Here is a 19,864-nt window from a genome sequence, read left to right as displayed (position 1 = left end):
AGATGAAATGATAACATATGCAAAGCAATTCCACACTGTGCTTGGTACTTAATAATACAGTGCTTCAAAAATGATACCTCAACTTTAGGGTATATGTTTTTCAAAATTTCCAAACTAATTTAGTATTTCTCATATAAGGCATATATTTTAAAATGTAAATACTTTGTATTTAAGTTTTTGAATAAATAAGCTTTAGATCACTAATTTATTAAACCCAGTAAATACTATGCTAACATTCAATTTAAATGCCACTTCCTTTTCATGGTCTTTCTTAATTTGTTCCCCTCCGTGTGAAGTTATTTTTCTTTTTCTAAATTGTCACAATAGCTACTGGTCTATTCTGTAAGTATTTACTTATTCAACAATTCTAACAGATCACCTTTTCGAGAGTAGGGACTATGGCTTCTTTTTCGTCTCATGATCTCATATACTGTGCAAAAATTAGGTATATTTATTAAATAGTAAGTGCTTGATAAAATTAAATTTTTTAATGAAACATCAAAATTTCACTACAAGAAAATAACAATAGTTAATATACAGTGTATCATTATCTTCAAAGTAGTTACTCAGAATATAGGACAATGACAAAAAGATTCTCTTAAAAGAACAGATATTAGCACCAAACTTTCAGTTCAATGTAAGAGAAGCCAGTAATATAATGAGAAAACAATAGTATAAATAAAACAAAAAATTAAATGTTTTAGATTTAAAACATGTAATTAACAGAGCTGAACAAAAAACAGAGCTAAGAGGACCACCATTCATGAATCACCTACTGCTTTGTCCAGCCAATTAGGACTTGTTCCTAAAAGTGCAGATAACCATGTGGTGCTCACCTTCCTTATCTCTGGATGCAATTACCAGATTGGTTACCTTCTGGTGCCACCCACTCTCCAAAAAAAGTTACTTCCAGGAGGAGGTGATTACAGCTGTTGAGAACAGAAAGCCCAGTTCTTTAGCAGTGTGCCTAAGAGCTAAGGAGCCTCAGGAAAGAAGCCAAGGAAGCCCCACCAACACCGATGTTTCCAATTGCTGCTAGCAGTCTCTAAATATCATCTGAGGTCTTGTCTGTCTATCTGTCATGCAGCATACTGCTAAAGCTCAATCCCACAGATACACCCCAGTTACATAAGCTCTCTTGCTACCTCTTTCAGATTCCATAGCCTTTGCAGGTAGTTCTTTCAAATTCCAAACCCACTGGACTTACCATTTACAAAGCACCTCCACACACTGATCCACCTCTATTTCTGCACACACACCCCAAGCAAAGCTGCCCCATCTCAGAACTGCCCACCTGTGTGCCAACAATCTTTCTTTAACTGTACCACAGGACTACCGTCATGCAATTTTAACACCTGAACCTAACCTTGGGAAGCTCTGTACTTGAAGATATAGCCAAGTGCAATCAAGCAAGACAAGAAGGCACCCAGACTAGAAAAAGAAGTAAGCTATCATATAGGAGTCTGTGTATAGAGTATACTGAAGAACTTACGAAGCCTCCCAATCTAATAAATTCAACAGCTTGTAGAATACAAGATCCATTTGTAAAAATAAGTTGCTCTATATCTATGAATAAAGAATTAAATTGAAATTATTTTAATATAGAAAGTTATACTTATATCAAAAAGGTAATTTTCATATATAAATTGAAGGTAGTTAAGGCATTCATTCAAAACAATATTGTATAAAACTGTAAGAATCATCAGACACATAAATTAAATAAAGATGAATTGTAGCTCTAAATGTAAGCAGAGGGGATAAGCAGGAGGGGTGAGGAAAAGGAAGAAAGGAGTTGAAATTGATTAAGATATATTAAATATGCGGGTCAACTTCCCAAAACAGACCAACCACATCATATTAACATTCACTAATACTGACAGAAAATATTGGTGGGTCACATATACAGTGAAGATCCTGTATCTGAAATACACACACACACACACACACACACACACACACACACACACACACACACGAGCTCTTACAGCCAACAAGACAAATAAACCAATATTAAAATGAACAAAGACTTAGCTAGTGCCACAAACATCTGACTGGGCCTTCTGTATAAGGCTGAGCTGTATTATATCCAAGATTACAGATATACGAGACACAAGGCAGTTAAGTATCTGCAGCAGAGCAACAGTTAACACATAAAGGGACCTAAAACTATCTAATCTGATAGTTACATTTTTTCCAAACTAATTATATTTCTCCTGATGAAAGAAATACATATAGTATATTTATTATAAAATTTCACACCAAATACATCTTTCTCATCCTTTATTGTATACATACATACATGTATAAATATAAATCTAAGCAAATATAAGCAATGCACAATTATCAAGGAATAGAAAAACTGATTTCTGTTGTTTTGTTTTGATGCAGTAGTAGGGATTGAGCCCAGGACCTTTGCACTGAGCGACATCCCCAGCCCATTTTTAATGTTTTCATTTTGATAAGTAGATCCTCCACCCTCAGCTTCCCAGATGTTGGGATTACAGGCATGTGTCACCATGCCTGGCTGATTCCTGTTTTCAAAATAGTTAAGGGACAACAAGTAACCAAATAAACAATGAGATTTAGAATTAATAATTCAATAAAATTAGCTAGCATTAAAGCTGAGCCCTCAGCAAAAGAGAAGGAAATACTGATTCAGAACAAGAAATAGAGGTCTACACTAAAGCAACTACAAAGAACCATGTCACACCCTAATTACTGAGCTTCAAGAGGAATAATATACAGCAAGCCCTAAAGTCTTGACTACATCTTAGTGTTTCATTTGTCAGAGACAAATGGTTAATTTATTTTGAAAAGCCCCCTCGCTTTTATCTGGAAATGTTTCAATTTATTCCCCCCTTTTTTAGTTTTAATTTTTATGTATGGGTCAGCAATGAGGATTCAGCCCAAGGCTTTCACAGCACAGCCCCTACCCCTTTTTAAATTTTGAGACAAGATGTTGCTAAGTTGCCCAGGCTGGACTCGAACTCCCGATCCTCCTGTCTCAGCCTCTCAAAAGTGCTGAGATTACAGGCAGGTAGCACCATGCACAGTTCTCTCTCATTTTTTAAGCGCTGCTGGATAAAGGAGCACTGTGAGTATATAGTTCCATTCTTTAGCACTTCGAATATATTAGTTCACTGCTATCTTTGTCACTGAGACACAACACCCAACACCCAAAACTTAGACGAGAGGTTATTTTCCCTCACATACTAGTCTCCAGTTGGCCAGCTCCAAAGAAGAAACAACATGGGAAAGGGCATGGCAGAAGAGAAACAGCTCACCTCAAAGCAGTCAGGAAGCAGAAAGCAAAGGGAGGAACCAGGGGAGATGAAGATCTTTATATTCATGTCTTTTTTGTCAAACTTGGGGAGCTTTTGGCCACTATATTTTCAAATATCCTCTCTGCCCCCTTCCTTGTCATACAATGAGCAACCAGGTCCACTAATGGTGTCCCACCGGGCCTGCACTTGTTTCTTCTTGCTCTTCAGTCTGATAATTTATCTTGTCCTATCTTCAGGTTCACCAATCCATTTTCCACTTGCTCAAATCAGCATTTAAATTCATTTTCATCTCAGATTTCTTTCTGGTTTCTTTTTAGATTATGCTGTCTTTTTGTTGATACAATATTTCCATTTTGTTCACACATTACTTTGACTTTCTCCACATCTTCTTTTAATTCTTTGAAAATCTTTAAGATAGCTGTTTGAACATGTTTACTAGATCTGTCGTCAGGTCTTTTTCAAGAACAGCTTATGTAAATTTACTTTTTTCTTCCTTTTCAACTTTATTTAAAGGCCTTTCCCTTCATTTATCCTCTCTTGTGTCCCCCGTTTAGTGATTTTTCCCCTGAAATGATTTTTCTTTTATTTGTAATTCTTTCCTTTGTTTTCTCATCTCATTTCTAACTTTTTCTAATTTCACCTTATTCTTTCATGTGTGATACTGGTTTCTCACTAACTTTGGCACAATTTTAAACAGCAATTGGAGCCCTTCCATGGTCATGTTTTTGGGGGTTCTCTGTAAGGATTCTGTTTCTCATTCCTTTTTTTCTTTTTCCAATAAACAACCACCCCTATATACAGCCTCTGCACGCATTTACTGGGAATTGAGCACAGGGCCTCCACACAAAGCTACGTCCATTTTTATTTTGAGATAGGGTCTTACTAAGTTGCTCAAGCTAGGCTCAGATTTACAATTCTGCCTCAGCCTCCCAGACTGCTAGGATTACAGGATGCATCCAGCTCTTTGTGATAACTTTATTGTTTTGTTTTGTTTTTTGGTACCAGGGATCGAACTAGGGTCCTTGCACTTGCGAAGGCAGGCGGTGGAACCACTGAGCTAAATCCCTGCCTCCATGGTAACTTTAAAAGGGATTTTATCTTGGTATTTTTCTGATCCTTATAGCTACATAACATTAATTTTCCTGAACTTTCACAGAACATTAAAAAGTATGGTAGCTTTGTTTCTGAGATCTCCAAAGCTAATCGTCATCCTTCTGTGAACATTCTCCTTCCCCTCTTGTTCCTCCCTATGCTATTCAATTTTGTTTCTATTCAGTGTGGTACTATGTCCTGTATGAGAACTCTGGTGTCCCCATTTTGAAAGCCTATTGGACAGACTGTCAAATTTGAGTTGAAACACACCTATTTTATTTTTATACTCATCACACATGTACTTTGAAACACTTACTTTTAATTCTAAACCATCGCAATATAAGTAATTTCACTTTTTTTGAGAAAAGGCCCCAAAAAGGAAGTTCATGATAACAAAAGGCTTTTTTAAATTAAATTCTTTAAGTTTTTCAAAGTTCAGAATATTTCCAAATATGTAATCTAAAAATCCTTCCAATTCTTGAGATTCACCTCTGGTGGGTTCACAGAAAGCACCAATAATCCATATAATCAAATACAAGAAAGTAACTACAATATCTTCAAAAACCTAAAATTGCCTTGAGAAGAAATTCAGAGTGTCTGAATTACAGACTTTGTGCTATGATCTGTACCCACCTTCTTGGTGAAATTTAACTGGCAGTTTAACAGTATCAATATGGTGAGGCTGTTAAAAATGTATGAGACATTTCACAGAGTGATATTATTACCAGAGGAGTTCATTATAAAGCAATGAGCCCCTCTCTCTCTTCTGCTGCCTCTCTGACCTGTTGCTTTTCTTAAATATTACATTGTAACATAAATTCCTAACCAGATATGGCTGCCTAATCTTGAACTTCTCAGTCCTCAGAATGAGCCAAAATAAATATCTTTTCTCTATAAATTACCAGTCTCAGGTATTATTGTTAAAGCCACAGAAAACAAACTAAGATGCCCTGTCCTAATATAAGCATTCAACAAGAAATATTCCACAAGCAGTGCCTAACAGCTGTGCCGATAATTTTCAGTGGGACAACTCTGTTCTGTTGGATATCCAACACTGTGAGACCGCTAGCACTCGCTGTCTACCAGAAAACGCTACTCTAAAATGCTAGCAGCACTCCAGCCGTTGGATTAAGAAAATTTTCCATACATTTTCAAACACTCAGGGATGGAGAGAAAATACAACCCCGGGTTGAGAATCACTGAAGAACTAGGTTAACTTGAGTCAGGAAGGAGAAAATACATTCCCTAAGTTCTAGCTGCTACCGTGATAGATGAGAAATGTGATTACTTTCTAAAATACCAAAGTAAATGTCTATACATCTTTCCCTCTCACACTAAGTCAAAAGTACAACGATTACTTCAGAAAGTCTATACACTAATATACAAAGCCAACATGAAATTTTCTTAAATTTAAATAATGAAGCCAACAAGAAGTTTTCTTAAAATTTAAAAAAAGAAAAACATATATGACAATCTTACCGATTTGTTCCATCCAGGTTTGATTTGTGGATGAAATTAAGTTTGGCATCTGCCCAATAAAGCTTTTGTTCCTCATAATCCAAAGTCAGTCCATTTGGCCAGTAAATTTCAGTATTTATTATAACAAAACGACTTGAACCATCCATTCCAGCACGTTCTATCTTTGGCACTTCTCCCCAGTCCGTCCAGTACATGAACCTAAAATCATAAAAAAGCCATGACACAGCAAAACATTTTATAATTATCACTAGCAGATAAAAGTTCTTTCAGAACAACAGAATGTGAAACTCCTACAATCTTTAAAAAATGTACAATAATCTACTATTTTCAACTACCAGGAAGATAGTGCTTGATTTGGCTAAGTGTCATCAAGGATGCAAAAATTATTACATGAAAGCTTAGTGGGGGGAAAATAGTTACGCTGTGTCACAGTATCACCCTACAAGTACTTATTAACAAAGGAAAAAATGGTAACTAGAGAAAATAAACTTAGTATACTACCATAAACAAGTTATCTACATTAACATAATCAACAAGAAACTGACATCATAAATCTCTTAATGTGATATACTAAAAAGGACACAGCATCTTCTCTGTATCTTTTATATCACAGCATCTTTTGTACCTCTTATATACTATTCCTGCCCAAATATGTACAACCTGAATAAAAGTATGAAGAAACAGATTCAAATTGAGGAGCATTTTACAGAGCAGTTTATTTTGACAATATTCATGTCATAAAAATCAAAGAAAGGCTGAGGAACCAAACTAAGAAAATAAAGAAACATGATAACTACAAGAAGTACATGATCTTTCATTGATAAAGTGAAGGAAAACTCTATAAAGACAATGGCAAATGAGGCAAAACTGATGTGCATTAAATCATAGTTGTATAGTATTAATATTAATTTCCTAAATGTGCTAAATGGACTGTGATTATGACATACTGGCAGTTCACTATAGTATTTTTGCTTTTATCTATAAGTTTACAAATTTTTAAATAAAAAAATGAAAACTTACCGATAACAGATTTTTTTTTTTTTAGACATGGTCTTGCTGTGTAGTTCAGGCTGGCTTTGAACTCACACTGTGCAGCCCAAGCTAGCCTCAAATTCATGGCAATCCTCCTGCCTCAGCCTCCCATGGAGGATGGGATTACAGGTATGTGCCACCACATATGGCATTCCAGTAACAAATTTTGCACAGAATATGTAATAAACTTACAAATCAGTATGAAGACAAATACTTTTTAAATGGTCAAAAGATTTAAACAAACATTTTGTCTGACATAAAAATGGCCAGGTAGGACTTGAAAAACTGATCAATATCATTAGTTATTAGGCAATTCCAAACTAAAACCAAAATATCACTTCACACTAACAAGAATGAATGTAGTGCTGTTTTTTTTTTTTTTTTTTTTAAAGACAATTATAGTACAGGCAAGAATATGAAGAATTGGGAAGTAAAATGGCACAGCTATTCTGAAACATACAGTTCAGCTTTAATGTTTAACAGATTCATAAAAAATAAAACAGCAATTTCACTCTATTCAAGAAACATAAACTCATACTCAGACACAGACTGGTTCGAAAGTTCCTATCAGCATAACAACCTAAATGGCCATTAACTGATAAAGAGATAAACAAAATTCAGTACTAGAGTACTATCAACAATGAAAAGAAACAATGCACTGATATAGGGGTAAAAGCATATGGATCTCAAAAAATTAAAGTAAAAGAAGCCAGACACAATCTTATGTTGAATTATTTCATTTATATGAACAGTTCTGAAAAAGCAAATATGTAGAGATACAAACAAATTAGCAGTTGCCCATGTCATAGAGGCACAAGGTTTCTTGGGGATGTGTGTGGTTTGTGTCTAGATGTCCCCCCAAAGCCTCACGAGGGCATAGGTCAGGCTTTTTGGAAGTGGCTGTATCTGGAGTATGTGATCCTGGGATCCAGGGTGTGTGATTATTAACTTAGTCCACTAATTGGTTTGGCACAGTTCTGGTTAAGAAGCCTAGAAACAATATAAAAGGGAAGGAAAGAACCTGTCTCTTGTCACTTGCTGCTTTCTGCCTACCCTGCTTTGCCATGGACTGTTTCTCCTCATAATCCAAAGTCAGTCCATTTGGCCAGTAAATTTCAGTATTTATTATAACAAAACGACTTGAACCATCCATGTGATGCTCCTCTGCCATATCACCCTGCCTTGGAGCCAGCCAATTATGAACTGAAGCCTCTACAAACTGTGAGCTCAATAAATCTTTCCTCCTTTAACTTTAGGTGTTGGATGTTTTGTCTCAGCAACAAGAAAAGTAACTTAAAACAGAGGGTACTGGAAATGTTCTAAAATTGATTATGGTGATGGCTGAACAACTCTGAAAATTTAATAAAAATCACCAAATTGTTAAAGTGGTATGGGAATGCATTTATAGTACTTTTTCTCCTGAAGAATAAACCCAAGCAGGCCACAGGCAGACAATGCAATCATTCACATAGAATAATACAGATCCATTCCTACAGAGTTGGAGTCAGGTTAAACTTTATGGAATACATTCTATGAACAAAGAGCTCTAAATATTTGGAATTATTTTGCTAAATTCTCTGAAAATTCTAACCTTTTCTGAAGTGAATAAATGTGGGTACAAAAAATGTTACAAAAAACAATAAATGCTGTGAAGGATGAGGGATCCTCTTGTACATACAGGCAGGAATGTGAATTAGTATAGCAATTATGGAAAGCAGTATCATAACAAGGACATCCTCAAAAAAACTAAAAATAGAGCCATCTTTTAAACTAGTTATAACCTCTCTTTGGCATATTCTCAAAAGAATTAAAAGTCAGCACATTATAAATGTATCTGCACACTCTTGGTTACTGCAGAGCAATTCACAATAAGCTATCAAAACAGCCTAGGTAACCATTAAGAGATAAATGAATAAAGAAATATATTCATACATAATGCAATATTATTCAGCTCATAAAGGTGAAATTGTGCCGTTTGCAGGAAAATGGACTGAACTAAAGACCATTATGTTAAATGAAATAAGACAGACTCAGAAAGGCAAGTATCACACAGTTTCTCTCATGCACAGTTTCTCTCAGCACATATTCTAGAGTTAGGCTGCTTAGCTCTGCCATTTCCCAGGTGGGTGAGGCCTTGAGCAAGGTATTTAACCTCTCTGTCCCTCAGGCTCATCTATATCCTTCGTCTATATCATGAGGATTAAAAGTGGCCTGAGGAGCCAGGGATTAGTGGTTCCACCACCTGCCTCGCAAATGCAAGGTCCCGAGTTCAACCCCGTACCAAAGGAAAAAAAATTGGCCTGACTCACAGGGTTGAGAGAATTAAAGCAGTTATGTGAAGCACTTAGAAGTCCTATATATGTTTTAGCTATTATTATTGCTGGTGTTATAAATCCCTGGTCTGTTGCTTCTAACTTTCAGAATAAAGGGCAAAATCATTAAAATAATTTTCCCCCAGTGCTGGGGACAGAACCCAGGCAAGCACTTTGCCACTGCACCCTCAGTAACATAATATTTAACTCTGCACTGTTTGGCTCCTTCCCATCTCTTCAGCTTCCATTTATGCCTTGCTTCACCTCATTACTGACATTCCAATCAGTGCTTCACAAATTCTACACTCCCTGCTACCACAAAGCTGTCTTTCTAATCTATTTTCGTCTTTCAGAGTTCACTTTAAATGGTACAGTACTTCCTTTAAAAGCTTTCTTTAAAATCCCAAATTAGGTCATATGTACCCTATAAACTTTCAGTTTTTATTCACAGATTTTCTATTTAACATTTACCATCTATTACCCCTAACTTATACATTTATAATACATATTTATACATATTCTTGGATTAAGATTTTAAGAAAAAGTAAATGAAGAATAAACTTTTCATGTCCTGATACAAAAATATCCTTTTTTCTGAAGCTTAATAAATTCCCACAAACTGATCCTTAATGATGCTAATGATTGTATAGCAGAGATTTTATCTGACAGACCTAGCAGAAAAGAAAGAACACATTTCAGGAGTAGTTGGCAGAGAAATTGACTACAAATTCCCACTGAATTTGGTGGTAGGATTTCCTTATGTACTTAGCCATACTGATTTATATAATCTGAGAATTAACTGTTCAAAGGTCATGCTATCAGTAAACATTTTAGTTATACCCTAAGCTCAGCTGTGGTTCTCTTATTTCAGAGAGAGAGGCTACAAGTCTAATCAGAGAGCCTTGAAGTAGGAGCAACTTAGTTTTATAGCAAATCAGGAAGAGAAAACATTTCAGGAAGAAGGGCCATGCTGAGGCACAAATAGTGTGTAAAAGTAACTCTCATACATGGCTTCCATTAATGCAGCAAAAACTGAAATCTGGCTGGAGATGAAAGGGATCAAATCTCCAAGTCTTACAGACATACTCAGGAGCTACAAGCTAACTTTTTAAGGCATTGGGAAACAACTGATGAGTTGGATCAATTGCATGGGAGGCTGACATGGCCAATGTTTTGCATTTTATGTAAGTCACAGTGACAGGTAATGAGATTTAAAAGAAGAAGAAAAAAAAAAAACAGATACTAGTTAGAAATCTATTTCAATTGACCTGAAGAAAAATGATGAGGGGGTCCAGAGATTTAGCTCAGTGGCACTGCGCCTGCCTGGCAAGCACAAGGCCGTGAGTTTGAATCCCACTACTGAAAAAGAGAAAAGAGGAAAAATAACTAGGGGACAACAGAAACAATAGTAATAGAATAACAGAAATATTCTATACAAAGGGCTAGCAACTTTCTTCATGCCTTGCCTACCTTTTTCAGTTTTATCTCCTAATGTTTCCTATCTTAAATCCTATTGTGATAGCCTCCAGCTCAAATTCTCATGCCACCCCTTAGTGAATTTTGTGCTATTCTAAACACTGTCAATTAAATGCTCTTCCCAAAAGACACCATAAAATTTGTGCCCCTATGTTTCTGCACATATTATTTTATCCCATCCCAATTTAAAATGCTAATTGCAACACTTAAAGCAGGAAGTTGCAGCTGTAAGAGTAACTTGTACTGTGCTAGTTATGCCACAATAAATAATCATAAAATTAAAGAACATATATGGGGCAACTTCTCCAGGAACTAAAAATAAGCAGTAAAAGAGCACAAGCCCTGAGAGAAAGAATCTCATTGGCTGAGCTCTATAATCAACCCAACTCAACCTGGTGACAATTTCTTAACGAAAGGATGGAAAGCGAGAGTTAATCAAGATACCGTAGTCCCACTCAGCTGAGACAGTTTGGGCAGAAGAAAGACTGAGATCTGCAGAGCACTAAGAGGAGGGGCTTCCATGGGGCCAGGGATGGCATGCGTGTCAGAGCTCCCCAATAGTCCCTGACCGAGAGCTAGGCCATGAATGGATAGGGTGATGCTGATCAAGGGTCGGGAGAGCACAACTGTCACCAAGCTGAGGAAGTAACTTAAATACCACAGGCAAGCAGAATGGATAGCTTTGAGCATTCTGCCCAGAGAAAATACCAGCAACACCTTGGGAATTCACCTAAGATGTCACAGGATCTGAGAAAGACAATCCCCTAGAGTAATGGTTCTCAGAGTAATGGCCAAAGACTCTGGAGATCCACGGGGTCTTTTCAGGGTATCCATAAGGACAAAATTATTTTCATAAAACTATTTTATGTATTTATTAAGTTTTTTTCATTCATTCTCATATTTTGAGGATACACAGGTATGATAACTACACATCTGTGACTCACAAAATGTACGTTTATATATTCTTGTACTTTCTATAATTTTTATGGTAGTAGGCTTTAAGTATATATACATGTTTGTAAATCAACTAAGTTTGTTCTCAGTTCTTTTGTGCTTTTACTAGCTATCTTTGATTATACCTGCTATAAAATGTTTCTCATCATCATGTAAAACAAAATCTATTATTTTGAAGCCCTGAATATTTCCTTAGGCTTAGGCAAAAACATAACAAGTAGTAAATAGTGTGTTGTTTGCAGTATTTCTAGATTTTAAAGTTTCATTTCAGAGCCAGGGATTTAGCTCAGTGGTGCTGTTAACTGCCTCACAAGTGTAAGGTCCTGAGTTCAATCCCCAATATCGCCCCCCAAAAAAACTCAATTCAAACTTTTAAAAACAGGTACTCCATTCTAAAATAATAGAAAATTTACTTATATTGTTTAATTTTTGAGACTAAATCCCTGGCTTTAAAGGGGTAGATCAAAAGGCTCACTTATTAAACCCACAGTTGTACTGCCCACATTTAAAGATGTTGAGAAAATGAAATTGACCTATCAGAGAGCTCTCTGTCTCATCAAAAAGAAAGATTTATTCCAAATAACCTCAGCAAACATCCAAATACAAAAATATTACAAAAGCAATCTTTCCATTGGCTTACATGTTATCATGTATCTTACTATGAATAATACATATGGTTCCAGTTAAATTGGGACATTACTCTGAGACTAGTCACTCAAGAGTTTCAAAAGAAAGAAACTGCGCAATTTAAATGTATGTATAATCTCATTAGAAGACAAAACAGTAAGTTTTCCAGCTAGAGAAGCACATACAAAAGCTAAGAGACTAAAACAGCCTTCTACATTTAACATTACTAAATCCATCCTAGATGAAACACTAATAAAAGGAATTATGATACGATTTGCAATGATATAGCAACATGCCAAACTAAAACTGGCTGCAGATGTGAAGAATGTATCATTTAGTAAACTGTACTTTTGTCTTATCCATGAATAAATCTAAAGACATGGTTAGACATCAAGTTACTACTAACTAATCATCAAGATTTGGTTTTGGTTTGGTTTTGTCGTTGCAGTACTGAGGAATGAACAAGGGCCTTCACACTTAGCCATATCCCCAGCCTTTTCTTTGAGTTGATAAACTGCCCACTGGCATCAAACTTGCAATCATCTTGCTTCAGCCTTCCAGAGTGCTGGAATTATAGGGATGAGCCAATGGACATCCAGCTAACGAATATATTTTTATGTGTATGCTTAGAATAAAAAGTATAAATGGTACTGAAATATTCAGTGATGAACAACTTTTCTGAATACAGAATACAGAATACCCTGAACAACTGTGCTGACGTTTGCATTGCTGGTCAAAAAGCAAAAGTAAGTAAACTGGAAACATGGAAGTAAGTAAACATGGAAATGAAGGGAGCAGCATCCAACTGCACTAGCAGTACTCTAACAAATGGACAATATCAAGTGCTAACCAGGATAGAGAGAAACTGAAACTCTTGTATACTCCATGCACTAATTAAAAATGGTACATCCACTTTGGAAAATGATATGGCAGTTTTTTAATGTAAACAAACATTTCTGTAAGACCTACTATGTATTTTTTATTGCACTTATTGGTACAATCTAGGTATACAATACAGTTACGTTCATTACTGGGATCTTGTACCTTTACATGACAGGTCTTGGTTCTCACTTTTCCCCCTTGTCCCTGCCCTCCCTTAACTCCCTTCCCCCCCTCCCCATTTACAAACACTTTATTTCCATTTTTTCATATTCTCATATTTTTTTCTTTTCCCTTGTTCCCTTTCCCCTACCCTTCCCACTTTCCCTACACCTTTAGTCCTTTTCTTCCTATTTCACACTATTAATTATCCCATTAGGATCTTGTGTACTATTATAGTTTTTCACACCAGAGAAACTATTCGGTATTTACACATGTGTGACATTTATTTCACTTAAGAGTATATCCTCAATATGTATCCATTTTCCTATGAATGACTCTAATTTCTCATTTTTTATGGCTGAGTTGTATTCCATTTTATAGAAAAACCACATCTTCTTTATCCAGTTTCCAACAGATGGGCAAATGGGCTGTTAAGATCTACTGTGTATTTACTCAAGACAAATTACATTGAAATACATTAAAAACCTGTGTGCAAATGTTTGTGACAGGTTCATAATCAACAAAATCTACCAAATGTCTTTCCAATGGTGAATGAATAAACTTCCGCATAAATATAACAGGATTCTTTCAGTAACAAAAAGAACTACTACAGACAGAGACACAGACAGAGATAGGGTAAAAACTACAAATACATTACAGTAAAAGAAAGGTAGATTCCAAACACTACATGACATATGATTCCATTTATATGACATTTTGGAGAAGACAAGATTGTAAGGTTTTAAACCATTATTTGCCTAGAGCAGGGGAGAAGAGTGGATGACCACAGGACAACACAGAATGGACGGGAGCAAATTATCCTATAGCTCAATTGTGGTGGTAATTACTCAAATGAATTTGTCTAAAATCAGAAGTGCTCCTCAAAAACTATAAATTTAATGTATATAAATAACATTAATTATTAAAGACTTGAATAGTCACTTCACAAAAGATACACAAATAATCAATTAGCACATAAAAGATGCTCAAACTCATTAACCAATAGGATAATGCAAACCAAAACCACAAGATACTACCTCACAACCACTAGACTGGCTAAACATTAAAAAGACCAAAAATACTAAGTATCCATGAGGACTGATCAAGTAAAACATTCATATACTGCTACATAATCACTTTGGAAAATTTTGAGAGTGTTTTTTATATAGTTAAGAATAAACTTAACTGTCAAGCAGCAATTCCACCAGAGAAATAAAAATAGAGTGACTTTTCCATTTTATTCACAATAGGCCAGAAGTGGGAAGAGGAATGTCCATCAATGGGTACACAGATAAACTTGGAATATATTCACTTGGTGGTATAAAAGAACTACTTACTTGTATACCAACCAAGATTAATTTTTTTAAATTACACCGAGTAAAGCCAGACACACACGCAAAAAACCCACTACATGATCTCATTATATGAATTTCAGAATCAGGAAAACAAATCTATAATGATAGAAATCAGATCAGCAATTACTGGGTTAGGAGGAGTAAGGACTTTCAATGGGCTAAGACAGAGAGAAGTGATGGAAAACAATGGTTACATAGGTACATATTTTTAACAAAACCCATTAAACTATCAATATAAAATACAGTGTATACATTTTGCATAATAACATTTTGAATAATATACTTTTAATAATAAAAAACAGAAAGAGACTTTTAAAAAAAGTTAATACAAAGGTAATTCTTTCATGCAAACATCTTTCCCGAACTTGCTCAGGCAAAGTGAAGCTACTCCATCCTTTATGCTCTTGTAGCAGTAGTTATCACAGTTCGTAAATAAATTACGAAGACCTCAAAAGTAAGGACCAAGCTTACTACCACATCACAACGCCTTCCTACGGCACATGCTTTTTCAAAAGTAAAGGTAAACCCAGACCTTGTACCTTCCCATCGCAGTTTCCTATGTCCAGTCTCCTGACTTTCACCCCCACCCAACATGCACCAGAGTACAGGAAGGCACAGGAGATGCTTCAAGAGAGATATAAAAAGTTAACAACGAAGGCACAGGGCAGCCAGAAACAAAGAAATCCTTTTGCACCCATGTGTATGCCTATAATAAACGATATTTTTCTTTTTTTCTTTGGAACATTTCTAACGTGGATCTTCTAAAATCAAGCAAGGTTTCCATCTTAATCGTGTAATGTAATAGAAACAAGACCGCATTATAATTCACTGGCCACCGGCCACCTTTCCTCCTCCACTCACATAATATGAACTACCAGCATCTTCAAGCAAACAAGCATAAGAAAAAAAGAATAGCAACTGTTCACTGAAGCATCTACTCACCTATACTTGGCACTGCATGTGAAACATGATAAGGGTTACATTATGCAAAGTTTGAAACCATATTATCACAAGCAATTTATAAATAGTTTCCACTGCCAACCTGTAAAATGCAATGAAGAGCTGTTGTCTTCTTTGCATAATATAATTTAGGTAGGTTTCATAATAGTCACTAATCTCATCAAATAAGAATTTAACTTTCAGAATTTCTGCCGTTTATAATGCATTAAAAGTTATTATGAATTAGCCCAACAAGAATCTTTGTAATGAGTAAGATCAATTAATTGCATGATACAGTTTATCAGTATCAATGGATAATCCCTCCATTATCTAACCCTAAAAAATATTGTAACATTACAACAAACAAACCTGAAGCATTGGTCAGATGAAAACCTAATAGCAATTTAGAATTTTAAATGAAGCCTGTGTGTTATCAATGTTAAAATATTTAAAGGGTAAATAAGTTTCATTTACGGATACAAAAATTTCCATTTTGTTACCTGATTTTTATGTTAAAAACTTATTACAAATTTTATGTAGAAAGAAAAGAGGAACCAAGCACTAAAGGAAGAATTTTATATGTTATACAGATATTACTCCATCTTTTTAAAACTGAGTACCTATATTAGGAGGTAAATGCCATGCTTTTCAACAGTCTATCACATATAAGAGACTATTGGATTCACGTATATTACGAGATAAAATGTAAGACAAAATAGCATTCACTCAACAAGAAAAAAGAAAATCTTTGCAAAATCTCAGTTAATATTTGTGAACACTGACACAAATGCTTCCTTCCTTTATATAAAAACTAACACTTCATTACACAGTACAAATAAGCTTCATTTTAGTAACAGGTAGACACAAGGTAACATTCTTAGATCCCATAAAAACCCATTAATGGGGCCGGGGATTTAGCTCAGTAGTTCTGCTGCCTGCCTTGCAAGCCCAAGGACCCAAGTTGGATCCCCAGTCCAAAAACAAAACAAAACAAAACAAAAAAACACACACAAAACCATTTCTCAGGCCTGGGGATTTAGCTCAGAGGCACTATGCCTGCTAGGAAGTGCAAGGTCCTAGATTCAATCCCTGGTACCAAAAACAAAAACCATTCTTCACACAGATCATAAATTAACTATAATATATGGTATAAATTTAGTGTTTTTAATCATGACATTCATGCAAAATAAATACATAAGGCTAATTTTTTAAGGAAAGATTTTAAAATTCATTATCTATTTCATAAAATATGCTTAAACTAATCATTTGAGTTTTTTTGAAACTTCTAATTCATGTGAAAACTTTTTTCCCCTTTTAACTATCAGAGCCTATTAAGTAAGTATAGAAAACACATGGCCTTTCTGACTGGTGGGAATACAGAAATGACTTTTCTCCATTTTCATTTGCAGTTTCTTACATGCTTACAAATAAACATACAGTTAACAGTGACTTTCATTTTCCCTAATAAAAAATTTAAAAGGGAGCCCATCAGTCAATCACAGGTTCCCCTATTGATCCTTGAGATTTGGGAAACTGTGGAAAGAACAAATCTAATAAAAATATTCTGATTAAAAACAGTATTGTTACTTACTACTAATATTGCCCTCAATCAGTTAAGGACCATGATTTCAGTACACAGCTTTTTCAGTTATTAAAGATTCAAGTTTCCTTACAAAAAGCTGGTATGATTTGAATAAAAGTTCAAGGGCTGGAAATTTAATGCTCGAAGCTACAAGTGTTAGGAGGTGGAGACTAACAAGAGGTTTTGTTTAGGTTAGGTCAAACGGGAGTGGTGTGCTATATAAGCTAGTTCAATCAGTCCCCTGTGGCCCTCTCAGCTCTCTGCCTCCTTTTGCTTTTCTGCCTTCCACCATGACTGATAAAGCAAGCCGGCCCTTACCAAATGCAGGCCCCTCAGCGCCTGGCTTCCCCAGCCTCCAAACCTGTAAGGTATAAAGTGGTTCTTCACAAACTATCCAGTCTCTGGTATTCTGTTGTAGCAAGACAAAACAGGTTAAGACAGAAGCTATTTGTCTGTCGAACTAACATATTTGCCCATTTACTTCATGTCTTTCAAAATCTTCAAAGCAGTTATGTTTTTCTACCAGTCTCCTTTGTGTGCACTCACCAAGACAGAGACTACAAATTCACTTTCTTTTGTCTGTATTCTCTTAATGAAACACACATACATAGAGGAAGAGAGAGACTGGGAACACCTCCATCTTATGTAAGCCAAAATTGGAGCGACCTCTGAACACCTTAGCCATTCCTGCATATTTGGAAGGAACCTCATTACCCACCGTGAACTATGAAACCTTGGTTTAAAGTCAAATTTGGAAAAAAAAAACAAAAACAAAACAGTAATATAGCTACCTATATTTTTCATTTAGGCGAAACATATGAAGGCCTGAAGACTATTTGAGAAGTGACAAGTCCAACAGATATTTAGAAGACAACCAACAAGAACTGCTAACTGGCTGAATGTGGGGAATGAGAAAGAAAGGGGCTAGCTGCGCTTGGAGTTTTAAGTTTCTGCAATCAAGTTAAGAATGGTAATTTTGTTGCTCACAATCCTGATATTACACAGTTTTTTTGGATGTGATCACCTCTCCAATTCCAACAGCCTAGTTTAGCCTCAATTTCTCAAGTCCCAATAAAACTAACAATCCTAATGGCACCCTCTATGTACTTCTGCTGTGGTTTGGATCTTGACTGTTCCCCCTCAAATGCCTGTGTGTTAAAGTTTCGAATCCAGCCTATCATGCACTGGGAGACAGTGGAACCTTTAGGAAGTAGGACCAACTGAAAGGAAGTCCTGTCACTAGTGTTGTGCCCTTGAAGGGGATACTAGAAGCCAAGCACCTTCCTGTTTCTTTTTTCAGGTGGGCAGCTTTGTTCTACTGCACGCTCTCTATCGTGACATGTTACCTTGGCACAAATCCCAAAAGCAACAGAGCCGAACACCCATGGGCTGAAACTGTGAGCCACAATAAACCTTCCCTCCTTATCTGTAAGTGTTTATTTTGGGAATTTTGTCACAGTGATGGAAAACTGACTAACACAACTTCCAACACCACTTTCCACATGCTCGGAAATTAATCATTCTATCATAACTTTCATAACATATGGTGGTACCTTGGTTCACACACTGTTCTATGATTTTGGAAAAGATGGTCATGGTCATGTTTGTCACCCGATGCAGAGTTTCCAAAAAAAAAACAAAATCTTGCCAAATACTTCTGTTTGTGAACCAAATTGCTAACAAACAAAAGCATTTGTGAACCAAGGTACCACTGCAGAATGCCCTTTTGATTGAACAAATGCTTTGCTTCCACAATGAGTCCCAATTGTTTTTTAGCATGACACACATGACAATTTCTACTTGTCTTCTTTCTAGTCTGTTTCCAACTGCTCTAGTTATTCCACCTAATACTATCAGATTACACACACACACACACCCCATTAATTATCTTCTATGAGCCTTTATAGCTTAAAAAGCTATAGGGATACCCTATTACTTAATTTACTATAAAGCCATAGTAATCAAGACAGTGTGGTACTAATATAAGGACATACATATAGATGAATGGAATAGAGTTCAAAGTCCAAAACTAAATGTTATATTCACAATAAATTGATTATCAATGAAAGTATGAAGATAAGTCAGTGGGGAGTAACAGTACATTAAACAAATGGTACTGGGACAACCAGATATTCACATGCAAAAGAATGAAGATGCAACTCTACCTCATACCATATACAAAAATTAATTCATACAGCTGTACTTGTGCTGGGAATGGCAGAGCACACTTGTAATCCCAGCACCCAGGAGGCCGAGGTAGGAAGATTGCCATAGGTTCAAGGTCAGCCTGGGCTACAGAGTGAGACCTTGTCTCAAACCTCACCCCCGCCATCCCTGAAAGATCTAATTATAAAAGACCAACTCGTAGAAGACATAAGGGCAAATTTTCATGACCTTCAGTTAGAGGATGGTTTCACAGATATAACACACCAAAACCACAAGCAACAAGAACAGATAACCAGTTCATTTAAATAACTCTATTATAAGGTGGAGTGACAAGAGCTTTTCGAGTCAGGTGAGTCAACCCCAACTTCAAAAGCCAGAAGATGAAAAGGAGGCAGAAGATGAATTTAACAGCAGCAAGCACCACAAACAATTCATTCGGGTGAGATTGCAGGCAAGGTAAGAGCTAATTCAATACAGTCTGCAATAGTGTAAGACTTGAATAAGCTAAAGTGACTCCATGCTAAC

The 19,864-nt window shown here is 35.9% G+C and overlaps 1 protein-coding gene across 1 annotated transcript in view; it reads right to left on the bottom strand.

Annotated features, from left to right (window-relative positions):
* The window catches only part of Lrp6 (LDL receptor related protein 6), a 70,251-nt gene extending 64,202 nt beyond the window's left edge, over window positions 1-6,049 (bottom strand). Inside the window, exon 1 of the mRNA XM_010643552.2 lies at window positions 5,856-6,049. Within this exon, the coding sequence (XP_010641854.1) occupies window positions 5,856-6,049 (194 nt within the window). The remainder of the gene's footprint in view (window positions 1-5,855) is intronic.
* Between the last annotated feature and the right edge of the window lie 13,815 nt (window positions 6,050-19,864).

Source organism: Fukomys damarensis, unplaced genomic scaffold (genome assembly GCF_012274545.1).
Source record: "Fukomys damarensis isolate Sample0158 unplaced genomic scaffold, DMR_v1.0_HiC HiC_scaffold_19, whole genome shotgun sequence".
In the NCBI taxonomy this organism is placed as follows: domain Eukaryota; kingdom Metazoa; phylum Chordata; class Mammalia; order Rodentia; family Bathyergidae; genus Fukomys; species Fukomys damarensis.
The sequence above is the reverse complement of the archived record's forward strand: the minus strand, read 5'-3'. Positions and strand labels throughout refer to the sequence as shown.